Below are 19,005 nucleotides of genomic sequence, written 5' to 3'. Positions count from 1 at the left end.
CAGGGTGAAAACTTCGCAGCTGTTGTTGCATTAGATGTCCAGAAGGGGTCGCTGCTGGTGTATCTTCATCTGATGTCAATCTCTGCAAATTCAGCTCCCCGTATTTGAGCACAGAAACAGCTACGATTACGTCACTGAAAATCATTTTACAGTAAATTCCAACTGCTTTTTTACAGTATTTTAGATCTGATTTCTAAAGAAATTCAGATGAGCAGCCAATGACTTTTTTTTTTTTTTTTTTTAGGAACAATGAAGCCACACTAGAATTTGGTATATTGGCCTTGTTTTCACTGCTGCTTCACAGAAATGTAGTCAGTGCAACTGTTGTGGAACAGTTGATTTCTAAACACGCGCACAAAGATGTTTATGTATCTGCCAAAGGCCTAGCTCTCTGTCTCTTAAAATATCAATAAATAAACAGCATCAGTTTCACAACAGTTGCAAAACAGGACAGTGAAAACTCTGCCACTGAGTAGACCACTTCACATGCTTTATTTCAACACCCAAAATAATTAAAAACATCTTGATTTATTATACATGTACAAAATAAGTACAGAATCTCTGTTTTTTTTTTAAACCATGAAAGTGGGTCTGCTTCAAATTCTTTTTTAAGAAACCCTTCTCAAGAAAGACATCAACAAACAACATAAACAACAGGGTGGGAGATGTGTGCTGTTTGGCTTTTTAGTAAAGAGGAGTTTTCCACAGGGGCAAACAGACAGAAGGATCAACACTGAACACATGGGCAGGGAAAATGATACTGAACCAGACATTTTTGCATGCATTACAACTGCAGTGATCACCTTTTCAGAGGACCTCTGTTATCAAACCAACAAACCAAGAAAACAATTGCACTGCATAGACAACAAGACAAGTGAATTTAGTAGCACCAAAGGTTCTGCAGGCATTAGTGGCAATGATTACAGTATGACAGTGAGCGCGTCACCATCAAACACCAATAGCTGGACCTCATTGAATCGGTTATAGCACCTTTGAATGGTTTTAATGTTCCCCCCAATAGATTTGTGGTGTGTGAATCGTAAAAAGTGGCAGTGACGTCTTGTTATGAGGTAGCCATCTACATTTTGCAATGAAGGTGAGCTTCTTAGTCTTGCTCTTTTGCTGGTCTTTGCTTTCTCTGATCAATGTTCAGGTGTTTTTCTCATTAATTTTAGAACAAGAAGACACTTCACACTTTTTACAATTTATTTAACACCAGAAAAATGGTACATATCATTTGTTGTTTTCAATGTCCTTCTGCAGTGGTAGAAAATGGCAAAAGTCACCTTGCATGTGCAGATCTGTTGTCTTTTTTTTGTTCTTAATCTCCAGGGGGAAATTTTACACAAGCATATATTATTTTCTTGTTGCCAGTGAAAACAAAAGATTCTTTTTAAAGTGTCCTCGTAGTTGGTTTTGATTGAAGTAGCAGTCCCAAAGAACTTCTCATGATTGGAAAGACACAAACACTGTCTTCAGTAGAGTGGTTTTAAGCATGTGGACCAATGGCAGCCAAATGAATGCATAGAAAAGGATTTAGAGATGACTGCTAGAAAAAAAACAACAATGTCATGTCCATATTTCTTTCATTTTTACAAGAAGCAAACGGGGCCAACTTGGACGCCAAATTCCTGATCAGGTGCACCAACATCCATAGGAGCAATGTCAATGATGGGCAGGCGGGATGTTTTTGATGTCTTGTAGTCGATGACTGTCTTGCCCCATGTGCCAGTGTGTGACTGTGGAGAGAAACAGAGAGGAGAGCAAGTCAGAAATCAGTTTACGTTGTCTAATACTTGGATCATACACAAGTTTAGCTCCAGGGAAAACAGAGTGCAAACCCACCGTGCAGCCATCCTCGCTGACACTGTACGTGAAGCGGCTGTTGCCCTCCGCTCTGATCTCGACGTCGTTGGATCCCTGGAGGAGCAGAGCCTTCTTCAGGTTGCCGGTGGCGGAATCCATGTAGGCGATGCTGTTCTTGCAGTGGTATGTAATGTTCTGAGAGGCCTGGTTGGACATCAGGCGCATGAAAGTCATCTGGATGCTGACATCCTCGGGATCAGCTCCATCGGTGCCATACTGGAACTGCAATACGGAGGGAAGAGAAGCATACATAGTGTCACAGGGCTGATAGTAAAGCATGAATACTGTCCAGGTTCATGTCTTCGCTCCTCCTTCTCACCTGGAATCCACCAGTCATGGACTCGCTGAACCAGACGTGCTTCTTCTCTCTGATGTTCTTGCTGAGGTACCAGTTCTTCATGGGAATGGTGGACTCACTGGGGTTGATACAAGTCTCACCAGTCTCCATGTTGCAGTGGACCTTGATGGCATCCAGAGGAGAGCCCTGGTTGGGATCAACCCAGTACATGCCTGTAATGCAGGGACATTAAAACAGTTTCACAGTGAGCTCATCCTCATGTTATACTTTATCTAAAGCCTGTGTCAGAGAACTGATCTGCACTCACCGCTCTTCCACTCAGGGTGGCACATTCTCAGGTCACGGCACATGCGGGCTGGGCTCTTCTGGGTACCATCTGGGCTGCGGATCTTCTCGACCTTCTGAGTCAGGGTCTTGAGGGTGGTGTCAACCTCCATGTCACGATCGCGCATGACATTGGCATCATCAGCGCGGTAGTGGCCACCACGCAGGGGATCAGGGGCCTTCTCCTGAATAGGCTGGCTGATGAACTCAAATCCGCTGCCGGGAGGTCCAGGAGGTCCAGGGGGTCCAGGAGGTCCAGGGGGTCCCTGTTTTGAGACACCAGGAGTTGCTTAACGTGTCTGAAGCTACAAGGATATGGATAAAATAAAGATAGTTGTGCAACTTACAGCAGGTCCCATCTCTCCATTGCGACCGCGAGGTCCAGGAGGTCCAATAGGTCCGGGCATTCCGTTCACACCATCCTTACCAGGAGCGCCGTTTGAGCCAGAAGGTCCCTGCAGAGGAAAACCAAATGATCATTTTTTTTCTCAAATTCATGGAGAAATTTTTGAGGAAAGCAAAAATAAAAAATACCAAGTTACAAAATTACAAAACACAAAGTTTTGTGTTGTACTTACTCTAGGTCCAGCGGGTCCAGAAGCACCAGCAGGTCCTCTCTCTCCAGGAGGTCCCTAAAGACAGACAAGGATGCCAAAATGAACTATGGTTTAACATAATATAGTAGAATGTAGCATGCATGTGATAAAACCCAGTTTAATATATCCATAAACTCCAAAAAGAAGTGAAACTGATTAATACTGTATTTTATAAAACTTGATGAATGCATCTTCTATGTAACTAGAAATTGTTTATAAGTTCTTAATATGTTTCAGTAAAAATCCACCTGAACCTTAAATAAATATTCAACCATGGGTAACGTGTGTCAACTTTTACTCACACCAGGTCCGGGCAGACCCTGCATGCCAGTGAATCCTCTGTGTCCCTTGTGGCCTCTCTCTCCAGCCTCACCAGCCTCTCCTCTATCTCCCTTAGCACCAGCAGGACCCTGAATACAGGAAACAGCAGGGCAAGATGCCATCAGACAGTAATCAATACTGCAAGTCTTCCTAGATGTCTCAAAGTTATGGTTTCATATTAATGATACACATTATGGAGTGAAAAACGTACAGCAGGACCACGAACACCAGCAGGGCCACTGGGACCAGCAGGACCAGCAGGACCCTAAAAGAAAGAAAGAGTGTGAAAATATAATCGTAGTCAAATCACAAGTGGATTGATTTTGTTTAACAAATCAACAGAGGTACAAAGTGGGCTTACACTCTCTCCACGGTCACCAGTCTTGCCAGATGGGCCGAATGCTCCGGGGGCTCCAGGAGCACCAGGAGGTCCAGGGGGACCAGCCAAACCAGTCTCACCGCGGTCTCCCTATGAGTGCACATTTCCAGTGAGACAACACCAGGCAGCTAAAGGCCAAACCTTTTTTCTTTTACATAAATGCAGAATGCTTGTATATATTTTGAGCTAAATATATTCAAACTAGTCTTTTTAAATGGGATTACTTTAGGGCCAGAAGCTCCATCTCGACCAGGTGCACCATCATGACCAGGAGATCCCTGTGGAAGGAAATGGAGATGTTAGCCAGCGACACTGAGTTTGTGTGAATTGTGGGTGCTTTTGTAATTGTACCAGGCAGAAAGAGTAGAGAAGAACTAGGACTTCATACCTCGCGACCGGCCTCTCCAGTTGGACCAGAGAGTCCAGGGGGTCCAGCAGGTCCGGGGGGTCCACGCTCACCAACAGGACCACTTGATCCCTGCTTTCCAGGCTCACCCTAAAGAAAGCGAATTAAAGGTCAGTCCTCTGGATGCCTGTGGACGCTCTGTGAAGAGTTTTAAAAGAAACAAACTGTCTCCTCACATGCAGATGCCTAGAGACAGGTGATGCCACCTGTCTCTAGGCATCACCTGAGACAGGTGCATATGAGAATGCAAATGTCCAATATGATCAGGTCAGGCATTCGCTGCTCTTTAATCTTCAGAAAATATCTTTATTTAACATTGTATTTGGCTGTGTCCCAAATCTCTCCCTACTCACTATAAATGTCACTACACAGTGACTGTTCTCTTTTCTAGATGGATGAGAAGAAAGAGAGCATCCCAATACAACCTGCCAAAAATATATTTGTACACACATATATATATATTATACTGTATATTTGTGTTTATCACAAAAAGGAAGCCTTTTTTTCTGGGTGAGCTTGTTGTGTTGTCCTCTGCACAGAACTCCCTACATAAGTAGTGTGGAGCAGTGAATGATTGCCTACATAGTATTTAGAATGGACTCTGGCTGTGGTGCAGTCAGAGAATACTCACAGATGGTCCAGGCAGACCAGAGAAACCACGCTCTCCACGCTGTCCAGGGAGACCTACGATACCACGCTGTCCAGCAATACCTTGGGGTCCAGGAATACCAGGGGCACCCTGCATGGAAGGAAACGGTGGTCAATTCCAAAATCCACATAGAATATCTGTCATGGAGCCACAGTGCAATAGTCACTTACGGGGGCTCCATCAGAACCAGCAGAGCCCTTCTCTCCAGAAGGTCCTGGGGGTCCAGAGGCACCAGCCTCACCAGGGCGGCCAGCAGGGCCAGTCTCACCACGAGCTCCCCTTGCTCCATCTTTGCCAACAGGTCCACCAGGTCCAGGAGCTCCAGCAGCTCCCTGGAAACATCACACAATGATGTGGTAACGTAAAAATAGTTCTGAAGACAATAATTAGTCATCACTGCTCCAATTTAACACAACAGATGAACTGATCAGAAACTCACAGGAGGGCCAGGGGGTCCAACTCTGCCAGCAGGTCCAGGGAAACCAGTAGCACCCTAGAAAGACACACAACCAAAGCAAAATAAGTGACAAATCAAGCTTTAAACAAGTGATTTCACCTAGTTTGTAAGTCAGAGAATCATCTCATGCTATAAAGAAATATATATATATTAATACTTACAGGGGAACCAGCACCACCACGAGCACCTTTGGGTCCAGGAGGTCCAGCAGGTCCCTGTTGACAGAAACATTTGACAGTGAGGCACAATCAAAATACAATGTTAATAATGAAACTGAGAGAATTTATATACACAGTATATACAATTCATTATAAACACAATAATGAATTTACTGTATAAAAATTATTTTATCCACAATACCTAAGTTGTGATTTGTCTTTTTCTATTATTATTGTATACTACACATCACAGGTTATTTGCATTAGACATGGGTCAACCTACCTGAGGACCAGCAGCTCCAGCGGGTCCAGCAGGTCCAGGAGCACCAGCGTCTCCCTTGGGTCCACTGTCACCAGTCTCACCCTTAGCACCAGGCTGACCATCAGCACCCTGAGGATGGAGGAGAATAGAGGAAATGCATCAACATGCATTGTTTTGCATAGTATCTTTGAAAAATTGTAACCATCTAAATTAGTGGGGAAAAGGGCTTACAGGAGGTCCAGCAAATCCAGCAGGTCCGGCAGGTCCAGCCTCTCCACGCTCACCCTGTTAGAGTAATAATGAAATACATTTAAAAGGTCAATGAGTCATAATTTTCTGCACATCAAAGATGTAAATGTTTTGTTTATTTCCCCCCAGCTTTACTCTGTTTTTGAGTTTAGGAAAGAACTTACAGGGGAACCACGAGGACCAGTGGGTCCAGCGACTCCAACAGCACCAGCCTCACCCTAAAACCAGAGGAACAAAGGAGGTCAGCAGGTTGAGTCCTGATCATTGTTTGACACATGGAGAGAAACCATATTTAAGCCAAAATTAGCGAGTGAAGCATTGAATCTCTCTGTTTATCTTGTTTTTTTTATCATATAATTTCACATTAATCTTACTTGTTTTCAAACATATCATTTGATATAATCATGAAATTGCTTTTGAAAATGGCCGATGCATACTGTGAGCATGAATCCAATGATAGTCCAATGATAAAAACTGAATGAAGAAAAGGTCCTCGAAGATTACGAAACCTGAATAGCTAATGTTTTAGTCCAACCTCACCTTCTCACCCTGAGCACCAGGAGGTCCAGGGACTCCAATAGGACCAGTCAGACCACGTGGGCCATCTTTGCCAGAACCACCATCAGCTCCCTTGACACCAGCGTCACCCTAAAAAGGTAGAAAGGTTATAAAAAGTTGATATTAAAAATACACTCAATTACAGTGGTCCTTCTTCACATCTCAAAAATTCTGAATAGCAGAATCAGAATCATATATATATATATATATATATATATATATATATATATATATATATATATATATATGAGATATTTTCTGTCCATTGAGTTTAGTAAAAAAAAGTCTATTGATCATAAAACAAGCATGTGATTGGTGATCATAAAAATAGGTGCATGTGATTGGTGTGATACTCACTCTCTCTCCCTTGGCACCGGGGAGACCAGCAGATCCACGTTCACCAGGCATTCCCTGCATACCGGGGGCTCCCAGACCACCGGGGGCACCAGCAGCACCGGGCTCTCCCTGCGTACACATACAGGAAAGCTCACATCATTATCCATTGATAATATAAACTCAGTTTATAGTGTGCATATTGTGTGCAGTCTCTGTTGTTTACTATTTAATTACTTTTTATCAAAGTACAAAGGAGGCCAGATTTGTTGGCTCAACAGTGCAGTGGTTTACAGATTTGCCTAACAAGCAAAATATCCTAATTCAGTCTCAGTAGGAGACCCAGATCCCTTTGGGGTAGCATCCCAAATCAAATATACGGATCTGCCTGCTGGGGGGCATCATAAAGGTAATACCCCACATTGAGCTTTAATAAAAACAGAACTGCAGACTAGGCTTGCAATCATCTTTTTTTTTCTTTGAACAGTAAAACCAAGACTGCATCCTGGAGTTTATATTCTTTTACACACATGTTTTGTGATGATTTAATGGTTTTAAACATGCACGCAAAAATTATGCTCTTTATGATAGTTAGCAATAGAAACCAACATTTCAGTGAGGTCTGGCTCGAAGAACATGTAATCTATCTTTCAAATGCAAATAAATGGGCGTATGACAAACTTTATTGCTCAACAAAAAGTATAATAGGTCCCATGCAACAATAGATGACTTCCTTGCTACTTTTAAGTAATTTAATAAATATGATTATCCTTGATGCCATATGCACTCTGAAAATCTGATTTTTAAATGTTTTACTGTAACATTTTGCAGGATGGTCAAGATGTAGGATCAGAATGAATGTAGGAGTCAAATGTCCAGGTAGGCTTGTTCATACTATCAAAAAAAAAAACTACAGTATCTAAAGTTATGAAGGGCAGAATTTCTGAATATTTTGTTCTGCAGATCTTTGCTCTTCTTGTTTTTGGAGAAAAGCTGGAAGTATGTTGGACTGTTCTTACTTTATGAGTAAATATGTGCTCAGCTTGGGGTGGTTAACAGTTTAAATGAACTGTATGTGCTGACATCAGTTTCAGTCGTGTTTCTGTGCAATTTCAAAATCTGAACTGGAACTGACATGTGAGACCTGATACTCAACACACACACACACACACAAAAAAAATCTCAACATAATTTTTAAGAGGTTCTTCTAACCTACCTTAGCTCCATCGTTACCAGCAGGGCCAGGAGCACCACGGGGTCCAGTTGGGCCAGCGATGCCAGGAGCACCACGCTCACCGGGGAATCCTCTGTCACCCTGAAGGAAAGAAGGAACTCATCAGTCACCAAATGTTTTGCCAGTAAGAGGAAGTGTACCATAGGAGCTGAAAATGGTTTGTTTCTGCAATAGAGGGGACACTCACTCTTGGTCCAGCTGGGCCAGAGGGTCCTGCCTCACCAGGACCACCCTGAATAAAAGAAGGAGGGGGGAGAAGGTGATGACATCTGATTTACTGCGTCAACACGGAGACAAACAGGACGGTCTGGTACATGCTTTTGTCTGCTGTGTATCTGACCATGAATGAGCTGATTTAATAGGGACTGTGCTGTATACGCCACACAGACACCTGGTTTATAATTACATACCTGCTCACCAGGTTTGCCAGTCTCACCAGTAGAGCCTTGGGGTCCAGGAAGTCCCTGCACATGGGTGAAACCGTTTCTGGTTAGCAGGTGAAGTTATGACTACAGAAGATATGACAGCACTGTGGCTGCTGGAATAATCTCCAAACACACCTGGAATCCAGGAGGTCCAGCAGGTCCCTGCTCTCCTTTCTCTCCAGCAGGTCCCTAAACAACAAGGGCAAAACAAAATAATGAGAAACACGTGATTCATTTCAAGTATCCATAATGTCAACCTTGCTTGTTATTTAAACGATGCAGATAAGATACATACAGCAGGGCCAGAAGATCCAGGAGCACCAACGTCACCATCCTTGCCTGGAGCACCCTGTGAATAAAAACCATGATGCTCTGTTTCCACTTTCATTTTGATATACGCTGTCTTTAACAGGAGCATTTTATTTATGTAGATACTTACAACAGCACCAGCAGGTCCAGTGGCACCTCTCTCACCAGCCTTACCAGACTCACCCTGGTCAAAAGAAACAAGTCCATATTTACATGTGGGGAATTCTGCACCAGTATTTCTGTTTAGCCTTATTTTTCACGGGCTACAAATCACATCCATTCACAGTTAGAAGGAAAGCTCTGTTAACTCACAGATGCTCCCTTGGGTCCGGGGAATCCCATAACTCCAGGCTGTCCTCTGGATCCAGCAGGGCCGGGAGGTCCAGGGCGGCCATCTTGTCCAGGAGCACCCTAAAAGTAAAACAAACAAAAAAAAAAAAAACACAAAACAAAAAATGAAGATCTAACAAACTTGATTTTGCTCTTTACATTGTGAATTCCTTTCCTTCATATACCACATGTTCATTTGAGGCTCTGTACTTACAGCGGGTCCAGCTTTGCCATCAGGTCCAGGACTTCCAGGGCTACCAGTCATACCCTGAGGACAATAGTTCACATGTGAGGATTCATGACCAAAACAACACAGAAATGTTGCAGATGAAGAAACATATTGTCTTGCTAACCTTCAGTCCAGGGGCACCGGGAGCACCAGGGCTTCCAGACTCACCAGTAGCTCCCTGAGATCCCATTGGGCCGGGAGAACCACGCTCTCCTGGGGCACCCTGTAATATAAGTTAGTATAAGATCTAGAAGCTGTGATAGTGGATATAGTTTATGACTTAAATAATTCCTAGTTAATTGGTTTGACATTATCTTTGATGGTGGCTGTTATGGCATGTTTGTTTAGTTATTATATCATCTGATAGATTTGATTAAGTTGTTGAGTGATGAATTTAATGAACTAGCTCACCTTGCCACCAGCACCTCCATCAGCACCAGGGAAACCACGAGCACCAGGGGCACCCTAAAGGAGAAACACACACACCAACCATGTTGTTGAAAGTGATGTAGATATTGGGCTCCCACAGCCGGGTGAATCCCCCGGGGAGTTTAACAAACTGTAAGTTCAGAACACTTTGCAGAAAGGGTCTTAACACAGACACCTCCAACTAAAACACAAGTGATGGTTATTTTAATGCGGTTATTTTAAGGCACACAAAAAGCACTACTAAGTATCCAAGAGAAATTTGACATGGTCAACAATAAACATACACGCTCTCCAGGGGGTCCACGGGGTCCAGCACCACCAGGCTCTCCACGAGGTCCTCTCTTTCCCTCTTCACCAGAGGGGCCAGGAAGTCCCTGAAGTCCAGATGGGCCCTGGAAAGGGAAAGAAATTGAATCAAACAAAGCATTAATTAATTTTCTTATATGTAATTAAATGGCAAAATCCAGTGGAAACTATTGAGGAGGATTGTATTTTGAAACTTACAGGCTCTCCCTTGGTACCAGGCTCTCCCTTAGGACCAGAGGGACCAGGGTCACCCTGTTGGCAGAAGAATACCCATTTCATTTAGCCATCAGGTGATCTAGGATCTATAAAATACTGACAAAACCCTAAAAAGTCCTAAAATCATTTGCCAACTCACATTGTTACCCTTGGGGCCAGGAGCACCAACAGCTCCCTGAGCTCCAGCAGGACCACGAGCACCGGGGAAGCCAGGAGCACCAGCAATACCAGCAGCACCCTATGGGATGGAGAGTTTGGGGTGTAAGCACACTTTATGTGCAGAATTCAAGTGGAATACATTTAACCAATGTGGATGATACTTACAGGAGCACCCTTACTACCAGGGGAACCATCAGATCCAGGAGCACCCTGTTAAAAGAGGAATAAAGTGTTGAGAATGTCGGCATTTTCTGATGCACTAAAACATATGAAGTAGACATGGTAGTGTGTTTAAGTTGAGTATCTACTCACAGCAGCTCCAGCGGGTCCAGCAGGTCCAGGGTTACCAGGTTCACCACGTGCTCCCTGGGGTCCCTCAGATCCACGGCCTCCTGGAGCACCAGTCTCTCCCTGTGGACAGAATTAACAACATTTCAGAAATCTGCACCTTTAATGTCACGTTGGTAAGTGAGAGGGAAATCACACAGAACATCAGAAACATAATGTCAACATTAAATATTACATATACACGTAAATATCAGAGATAAAACAGGCCATATTCTATAAAACTGTGGTTATTGCATCATCATCATCAAGTGGGAAACACTTGATGATGATGATGATGATGATGATGATACTTTACTGATCCCACAATGGCGAAATTACAGTTAACAGAACACCCATCCAAGAAGACAAACAATCAAAGTAACAATAGTACTTAAGCAAAGCAATAATAGATTTTAAGTGTAAAATATACAGCTCACAGTAATATTTATGAAAGAATTTGAGCAGAAATAAAGAGTTAATAGAGACACACTAGCTCCCACACTGATCCTAAAGTGGTTTATGAATCTAGAAAGAAGTTTCAAATTGTATGATTGTTCTGTGATCACAGCCTCACGTCTTTTTTTATTCTCCTCCTCTTTACACCTAAAAATAACTCAGGATTTTGTGCCTTCCTGGTAGGTGAGACTTACAGGATATTAAAATAGACCCCTCAGTAATAGCATTGGGGGGGGGGGCAAAGATTACACTGGCATTGGAAGTGTCCTGATGCCATCTGGTGGTGAGACTGTTCACCTGAAGTATACAGTATTAGGCTAAACATGCTATTATTAGTTTTGCAGCATGTTTACAAAGCTGGCGCAGGCAGTAATCCATAATAACCTTAAAGCATATTGCAAGTCAAATGGTCTGAGAGTGAAATCTGGCCCGTGTCAAGAAGCTTTAGCCATTCAAAGAGCTTTACAGACTAGACATGTAAGAAAAGGTGAAGCAAAGGTGTTTGACATGGGAGAGCAGAGTTTGAATCCCGGGCCAAGAGTTGGCACTGCTTGTTTTGAGTGCCTATGAAACATGTGCATATGTGCAGGTAGGGAAAAGGAGAGTGATGCATGAATGGGCTACATATGATCTCATTTGGGGGGATTTTTTATTTTTCTTGATTTAGATTTCTGCAGCTTTACAAATTCTGCAGGATTTGCACTGGGATGTTTGCCCATCATAGGTCCAAGCAGGATGTCAGGGCTTAATTGAACAGAGTCCCCATATTTCCTACTACTAAGCAAGGGGGTGATGAGACACCTAGTTAGGGATTGAGGGGATGATGAGAAAAAATAGTGTCACGGTCCTCTAGAGTTGTCCCTGCTACCTTTATTTATGAGGTCAGGCAGCACTGCTGCACCTAATCTAACAGTAATAAACATAATGACTCAATTAAACAAGTTATTATGACATTACATGTAAAGTGTTTTGAGTGACTTACCTTAGCACCAGCACCGCCTGGGAATCCACTAGGCCCAGCAGGTCCAGTAGGTCCCTGAAAATGAATACACAGCATGTTAGGAGACAATACTGAGCCAGAGGTCTGAGGCAGAATGCCTTCATTTACAGTATGACTCTCTTACTAAAGCATTTTGTGGTGATATCACTGAACAGATTTATGTTATGGGAAAATGCAATACTTACAGGAGGACCAGCAGGACCGGTGTTGCCATCATTACCACGAGCACCCTGCAGAGGAGGAAGAGATTACATCAAACTTTTTCAGAGCTAAGCAACAGGAAGAGACTAACCATGAGAGATAAACGCAACCATCTTCCATCTCTTGTCTTGTTTTTAGTAGCAGTGATGGTGTTTTGATAACTGAATAGGGAGAGGAAACGTGGCAGCACTCACAGCAGGGCCGGGAGCTCCGGGGCGGCCTCTCTCGCCGGGAAGACCACGAGCACCCTAGAAAAGACAGAAACAAACCAAAGTGAGAAAAAAACCTTTGGCCTTGTTTTTGTAGATAGAAAAGAATCAAAGTGCTGAATCTAAAGTATTAATGGTGTATACAAAATGGTGTCTTAATCCTTTAAATGATGCATACGTCAGCAAACTGACAAACATACCATAGTACCAGGGAGACCATTCTCACCAGGGGCACCAGCCTCTCCCTGTAAACAAATACAGGAAGAGAGATCAGCTTGAAATTAATATAATGCTCATATTTATGATGAGACTTGAACTTTGCTGAGCAGCAGTATATCCTGCCATCTTACCTTGGGACCAGCAGGGCCAGAGTCTCCCTTGGCTCCATCTAGACCGCTGAAACCCTACAAAGAAAATTAATGCATTTTAAGCTCCATCACCACTCACAATAGTTTAACCATAATCATTTTATTTTCAGGGCTCTTCAAACTCACTCTGTGTCCCTTGATGCCTGGAAGTCCAGGGGTGCCAGGGAATCCACGAGCACCCTGCACGAGAAAAACAAAGATGCCAATAACTTAGTTTGAAAACATGCAAAAGCAACAGGTGCAATGAGGCCTGGATAAACTGAACATCCTGGATAATTAAGTGGAAAAAAATATATTTCATACATCAAAAAATGGGCACAACATAACTGAAATCAACATTTGTGTCAGTTTTCTCATAAATATCATTTTAGGTTTCATTTTTGGCTGACCGTCTCCTGACCTTTGCCCTCAGTGGGAAGCACTCACCTGAGGTCCGGCAGGTCCGCGCTCACCGGGGCGTCCAGCTTTACCAGCCTCACCCTGTTATAAGCACAGAGATAATGAGGAATATGAAGCAAGCTTGTGGAAGCAAACACGCCACAAAAACAAGTACAGTCATATCTGTGTAGTGTAAAATGGAGCTGTTTTAGCTGCGTGTCCCTGTTAGCTGAATGAAAATACTGAGTGTGTCTTAGTCAATGCATCACTTACATCATCTCCGTTCTTTCCAGGGGGACCAGAAGGACCACGAGGACCCATGGGACCCTAAAAAGACCAATAAATGACTGGATTAGCAACAATGGATGTTGGCTATTTTAAGCAGAAGTCTGAATATCCCCTGCAGTGCAGTGGAGGGCACAGGGAGGAAGAGGGAACTGGCAGGCATGGAGAAAGTGTCAGTAGGGCAGTGTTTACAACAGGAAGTGGAATCCAGGAAGTGTTCTGTTTAAAGACTTTCTGGAGTTCACGTTGACTTTTACACTAACCTAAACTGGAAAACACAGCACAGAGGTGTGCTGTACTCATCACAGACAAAAAAAGAGAAACAAATATTTAGTAGAACATCATGTATACTCACAGAAGCTCCGGGCTCACCAGGCTCTCCAGGGGGTCCAGTGAAACCCTGAGGACCCTGAGTGACAACAAGAAAAACAGATCAATGTAATATCTTCTTCAATGTCAAAGTATTCATTTTTCTGTTTTACATCAGATGCAAGAAAACATGTGCGGAAAAAATCTGCGAGCTATTGTAACTGCATGGTGTTCGCAGGAACACCTGGAACACCACTGAACTGATAGGGAAATACTTACAGAGGTGCCGGGAGGTCCAGAAAGACCACGGGGACCCATGGGACCCTATTGATAAAAACAAAAAAGAACCCATTAAAATAACAGCACTTTTGCATAATTATCAAATAAAGATATTTGAGAGAGAGAAAATCTTCTTACCATTGGGCCAGGAACAGGTGGGCCACTAGACTTTGAGGGGTCAGAATATTGAGGAGAGAAGTTCTGCGAGGGGAGAAGATGAAGAGTTAGTCAGGGTGCAGTTTCTGACCTAATGTAGTTGAAGAGGATACAAGAGCATAAAAAACATTACAGAGGACACCATCTTCCCCCTGACTGTGAGGTCACTGTTGTAGTCACTGGGTTAATTCTAGCTCATGTTATAGTGTAAAGCCTCCTTTTCTAAGAAAGGAAAACAACACTCTATAAAGAAACTAATATTATTTATTTAAAGATGAACAATTTAAAACAGTCTGAATACTTTTATGTCACTGGACCTGTCAGATAAACACGAGGCGCTGTGAGACTGTGAGCAGAAAGGAGCTGTCAGCAGTCTCAGTGCTGAAATACACATGGAGGGAATTTCCAAGCTTTTGCTCTCTAGTCAAGTTGTACCTTCAGCACTTTGATTATCAAGTCAGTGTTCAGTGGACTGCAGAAATAACATGGCAGAAGAAGGATGCATTTTGTCATTAATAAAACATGCTGGATGTTCTGATGTGTGATACTTACTCCACCAAGGCCAGGGGGGCCAGGGGGGCCAGGGGGACCGGGTGGGCCATCTACACCAGGGATTCCATCATTGCCAGGACGGCCAGGAGGACCCTGGAGAAACATGGTTGATTAGCAATATTCAGTGCTCAGTATTTCAGCTATGGAAACCTCAGCACAGCCACTGCACCTTAGACCACAGAGCTGGATAACAAATAGAAATGATTTTAATGTACATTCTATAATATAAGTCACAATATCAATCAATAAAATGTAACACTGTTTTCAGTGATTAATAAAAGCTGAACATTAACTTAAAGTTTGCCAAATGTTTCTCCTCTCCTTATTTTACTGATTTTATTTTATTTCTCTTTCATGACCTATTAAGGTTTCAGTGACTTTTTGACCTTGTGACCTAATTACCAAAGGTCATCAGTGGCAAGCAGCGTCACCAGAGTTGAGATTAGTCTGTGAGCTGATGCACAGCTGTACTGTGTACATTTTGGCATTTTTTTAGCTGTAGCTAGTGACAAGCATTAAAAAAACATCTCAGGAAAACAAACATAATGTTATATAATTATATAATTAGCCACCTGCTGTGCAGTAAACATGATGATTCAACAGGTTTGTACTAAAATGTTACTGAAACAGAACAAAACAGAATTCCATTTTATGAAAACAGTGCAAAAAAACCCCAAATAAGTTATTTTTGTCTTTGTTTCAACAAATATGTCAGAAGATAATTATAATTTTTAAAACAGATTAAAAATGAAAAGTTTTTTGAACACAGAATGGTCAGTTTGTCCTTAAAGCACACGTGTCTGTCATCTGTACTGAAGGACAAAAAGAGCTCTTGAATGGTGTTAATGCTGCTAAGAGTTTAAATAAAGTGGAACCTACCGGGTCTCCCTTGGGGCCAGGAGGTCCATTTTCAGCTCCCTATGGACAGACAGAAAATTGGAGTTAGGCCATGCTGCAGTGTTTCATCCAGATTGGAAATACAAGGATATCATTTATAACAATATTAATAATCAAAAGGGGACAGTACCTCATCTGGATACTGGGGTCCTACCAAACAAACAGAGAAAACAAATGTCAGCATCTCTTTAATGTTCATAGGAGACACATTAATTCATGTTTAAAGATCATCCAGAAAGTAAAAGCGCTGGGTAACTCTTAGCATGTCTGCGGTTGGTTGTGAGTCAGGGCTGATTAATGCATGAAACGCAGGATTTCACATGATTAATTAATCTAAAGCAATCTAAACCTTAACTATTAAGTAATTTCTGCAGTGGAACGTAAGGAGAGTAAAGGCATAAAGTATAAGCTCTGCTGCACCCTGTGCTTCACTGCACAGGTAGGAGTGTTGGGAAATTATATAATCATTGCCACACTTTGCCAAAGAGCAGGTATAATCCACTGTTAAAAAAATGCACATATAACTTTAATGAAACGTAATCCAAAAATGATTCTTTTCTGAGTGAAAAATCCTTAAACAAGCAGGCAGCTAGGCAGGAAGGCCAGGGGCCTCGAGTCCTTTTGAGGTCAGAAAGCCGGTCAGAGATGGAGAGGAAGGGAAAGTAGGCGGCGCCACAATCATAGTCATCATAGTACCATCATAGTCAGAGCAGATAGGGCAGCACTCTCCCTCTGGAATAACAGGGTCGGCGCATTCAGTTGTGTCCTCACAGATCACGTCATCGCACAAGGCCTTTCCGTTGTCACAGATGCAGATCAGGCAGGGCTCTGGTTTCCATACATCCTTGTCATTGTACCACTGTCCATCTGAGTTGCAGCTGCCAGCTATGCCTGAGACAGGAAAATGACGATGAGTTAGACACAAATCCTCAGAGTTAGGACAACCAATTTGAGTTTAGCTTGTCAGCATTCAAGTACTTTGGCACGTGCTACACCTGCACAGGTGTGCATTATAGTGGATAGGGCTTCTACTTAAAAACTGCATAAAAATCTTTTTTCTTCTTTTTTTTAAAAAAAAGGTAGAGAGGACCAGACTCTAAAACACAAAGCTGGAATATCTGATGTATAAATTTGGGGTAATGTTGGACCTATACTGTTAATGACCTTAGAAAATCTGGTGCTTGGTGACTGATTTGTGATCAGGAAAAGAGAAAGACTAACATCCATGCACATCTACAGGAGCGCCCTGTAAGAATTCTGGCTGCTGACAGAAAAGAGGTACCAAAGGTCTCTCCAACTTTCCTACTCAGATGGTGCACAAGAGTCCCTCCTCAAAAACTCAGAGCGGAAACTTTCACTGGGTCTGCTCATATGTCAGGAGGTGGATATGTGTTTGAGCCTCAGAAGTGGGAGGATGAATGCACGTTTCCAGAATTTGCCACAAAGCGGCGCTGTTACTCTGCAAAAGAAGGCCTTCCGCGCCCTCACCGGTTTGGTGATTAATTGACGTCTAGACTCGCGTTTTTCACCATCGACGTCAGACTTAAGCGATTTTTCCATTATCACTTTTTTCAACTAACCAAGTCCAGTTTTATACAAACTGGAAAACAGTTTAATTCAGTGTTCCTCATGACATGATTGCAGAACTTTGGGAAAATTTCTCAAATTTGATTACCAAACAAAATTCTGCCTGCCCTCTTTTTTTAGGCGTTTATTGATGAAACTGACTGCAACCGTATAAAACTGGTGAAAACTGCTTTCCAGACAAAACAGATGTATAAGATTTTTTCATCAGATTTATTCGCCTATCTAAATTTTCTTTACGGTTGTGATTGGACTCTTTTTAAAACTATTGTCCTGTCACTGCGCATCAGAGACAAATGCAGCTGCGCCCTCATGTTTGCACTCCAACAGGAGGACGCACACTCAGCATGTATATGCACGCTAGTGAAAGGAGCAAACAACAAAGAAAAATCCAGTCTATAAACTCCTACTCGCTTCCAAGTCTCCAAGAAACCACCAACACGCCTCACTGTGCAACAACTTTCATCATGTCTGGAGTCGGGTATCCCGCAGATCAGCTCCAGCAAACTGCTTAGCATCCTTTGCTGGCTATCCACATCTTGAGGGTGCCAACGCTCCAAAAACAACTCAAATCAATGTTTGAAAGTGATACTTACTATCATCCTCGCCTTGACCTCTCGCCAAAAGCACTGTTGCGCTGAGCAAAAGCGCTAACCGAATATCCACAAAGCTGAACATGTCTAAATATTAGACATGTAGATTCTTTGCGGCAAGGGGAATCCTTTTTCTCCTCAGACACCACTCATATACGGTAGGGTCCGGTCTGTGTGTTAACTCCAATCCAGACCCTAGCAGAAACTCCCTACTGCCTAAACAAATGAGTTAACTTGGCTTTTATATGCCAAAACTTTTGGGGAGGTCCTGTGCGCACCAGATAACTTGTACATGTTCAAGTCAGAGTCCCTCCTTCATCAGAAAGATGGGCCGTCTTAGAACATGTCAAACAAGTTCACGTTTCAGCTCAAACGTGGATGATGAGGAAAGGCATCATTTACGCGCCGGCTCTCCAGCGCTCAGACGTGTTTGATCTTCTTACGCTCCTTGGATTTTCTTAATTGGCACTCGTGTTGATTTGTTTTTTCTTATCGATGTTTATCGATATGCTGAGCAGCTGTTTGCTTTCAGATGTGCAGGAAGTTGAGTTTTTGGTTTTTTTTTTCATTGTTTTATTACACGATGGGCTTTTTTCTTTAAAAAAAAAAAAGCTAAAGGGTTCAATATAATGTAAGTCGAATTGAAGTTTGCGTAATTTACGCACGAAGAGTAAACCAGAATTGTCTCAGGATATTTTGGGACTCCTTAAATGTTTGTAGACGAAACATCTTTCATGTGTATATGTTATATATGTTCAAGTAACTATATTCAAAGTCTGCTGAAAGGATTTTCTTTTCATGGTATTGTCTACTTCTTTATTCAGTGGGGCCTAAACACTTTGGAGTATCAAGCATCTGCAAGAAACTGCAGATTAACACCAGCCTTCTGGATGTACAGGACACATGTGTTCCTATTTA

General features: G+C 42.6%; 1 protein-coding gene across 1 annotated transcript; it reads right to left on the bottom strand.

The window, feature by feature from the left end:
• Positions 1–564: 564 nt before the first annotated feature.
• On the bottom strand, positions 565–18,320 carry col1a1b (collagen, type I, alpha 1b). Its single transcript, XM_030754395.1, has 51 exons — positions 18,091–18,320; positions 16,607–16,801; positions 16,041–16,060; positions 15,893–15,931; positions 15,014–15,106; positions 14,444–14,506; positions 14,306–14,350; positions 14,073–14,126; positions 13,706–13,759; positions 13,481–13,534; positions 13,181–13,234; positions 13,037–13,090; positions 12,887–12,931; positions 12,672–12,725; positions 12,462–12,506; positions 12,259–12,312; positions 10,806–10,904; positions 10,659–10,703; positions 10,474–10,572; positions 10,317–10,370; positions 10,097–10,204; positions 9,795–9,848; positions 9,508–9,606; positions 9,369–9,422; positions 9,137–9,235; positions 8,955–9,008; positions 8,811–8,864; positions 8,651–8,704; positions 8,501–8,554; positions 8,278–8,322; positions 8,073–8,171; positions 6,881–6,988; positions 6,506–6,613; positions 6,130–6,183; positions 5,948–6,001; positions 5,738–5,845; positions 5,458–5,511; positions 5,279–5,332; positions 5,010–5,171; positions 4,822–4,929; positions 4,173–4,280; positions 4,009–4,062; positions 3,767–3,874; positions 3,617–3,670; positions 3,387–3,494; positions 3,067–3,120; positions 2,836–2,943; positions 2,472–2,754; positions 2,186–2,376; positions 1,846–2,088; positions 565–1,739 (listed from the first exon to the last, which is right to left on the bottom strand). The coding sequence occupies exons 1-51, from the start codon at positions 18,170–18,172 to the stop codon at positions 1,593–1,595; spliced, it is 4,344 nt and encodes a 1,447-aa protein (XP_030610255.1). The 5' UTR covers positions 18,173–18,320; the 3' UTR covers positions 565–1,592.
• Between the last annotated feature and the right edge of the window lie 685 nt (positions 18,321–19,005).

This window comes from Archocentrus centrarchus, chromosome 19 (genome assembly GCF_007364275.1).
Source record: "Archocentrus centrarchus isolate MPI-CPG fArcCen1 chromosome 19, fArcCen1, whole genome shotgun sequence".
Lineage (NCBI taxonomy): Eukaryota > Metazoa > Chordata > Actinopteri > Cichliformes > Cichlidae > Archocentrus > Archocentrus centrarchus.
This window is presented reverse-complemented; position numbering and strand designations above follow the sequence as displayed.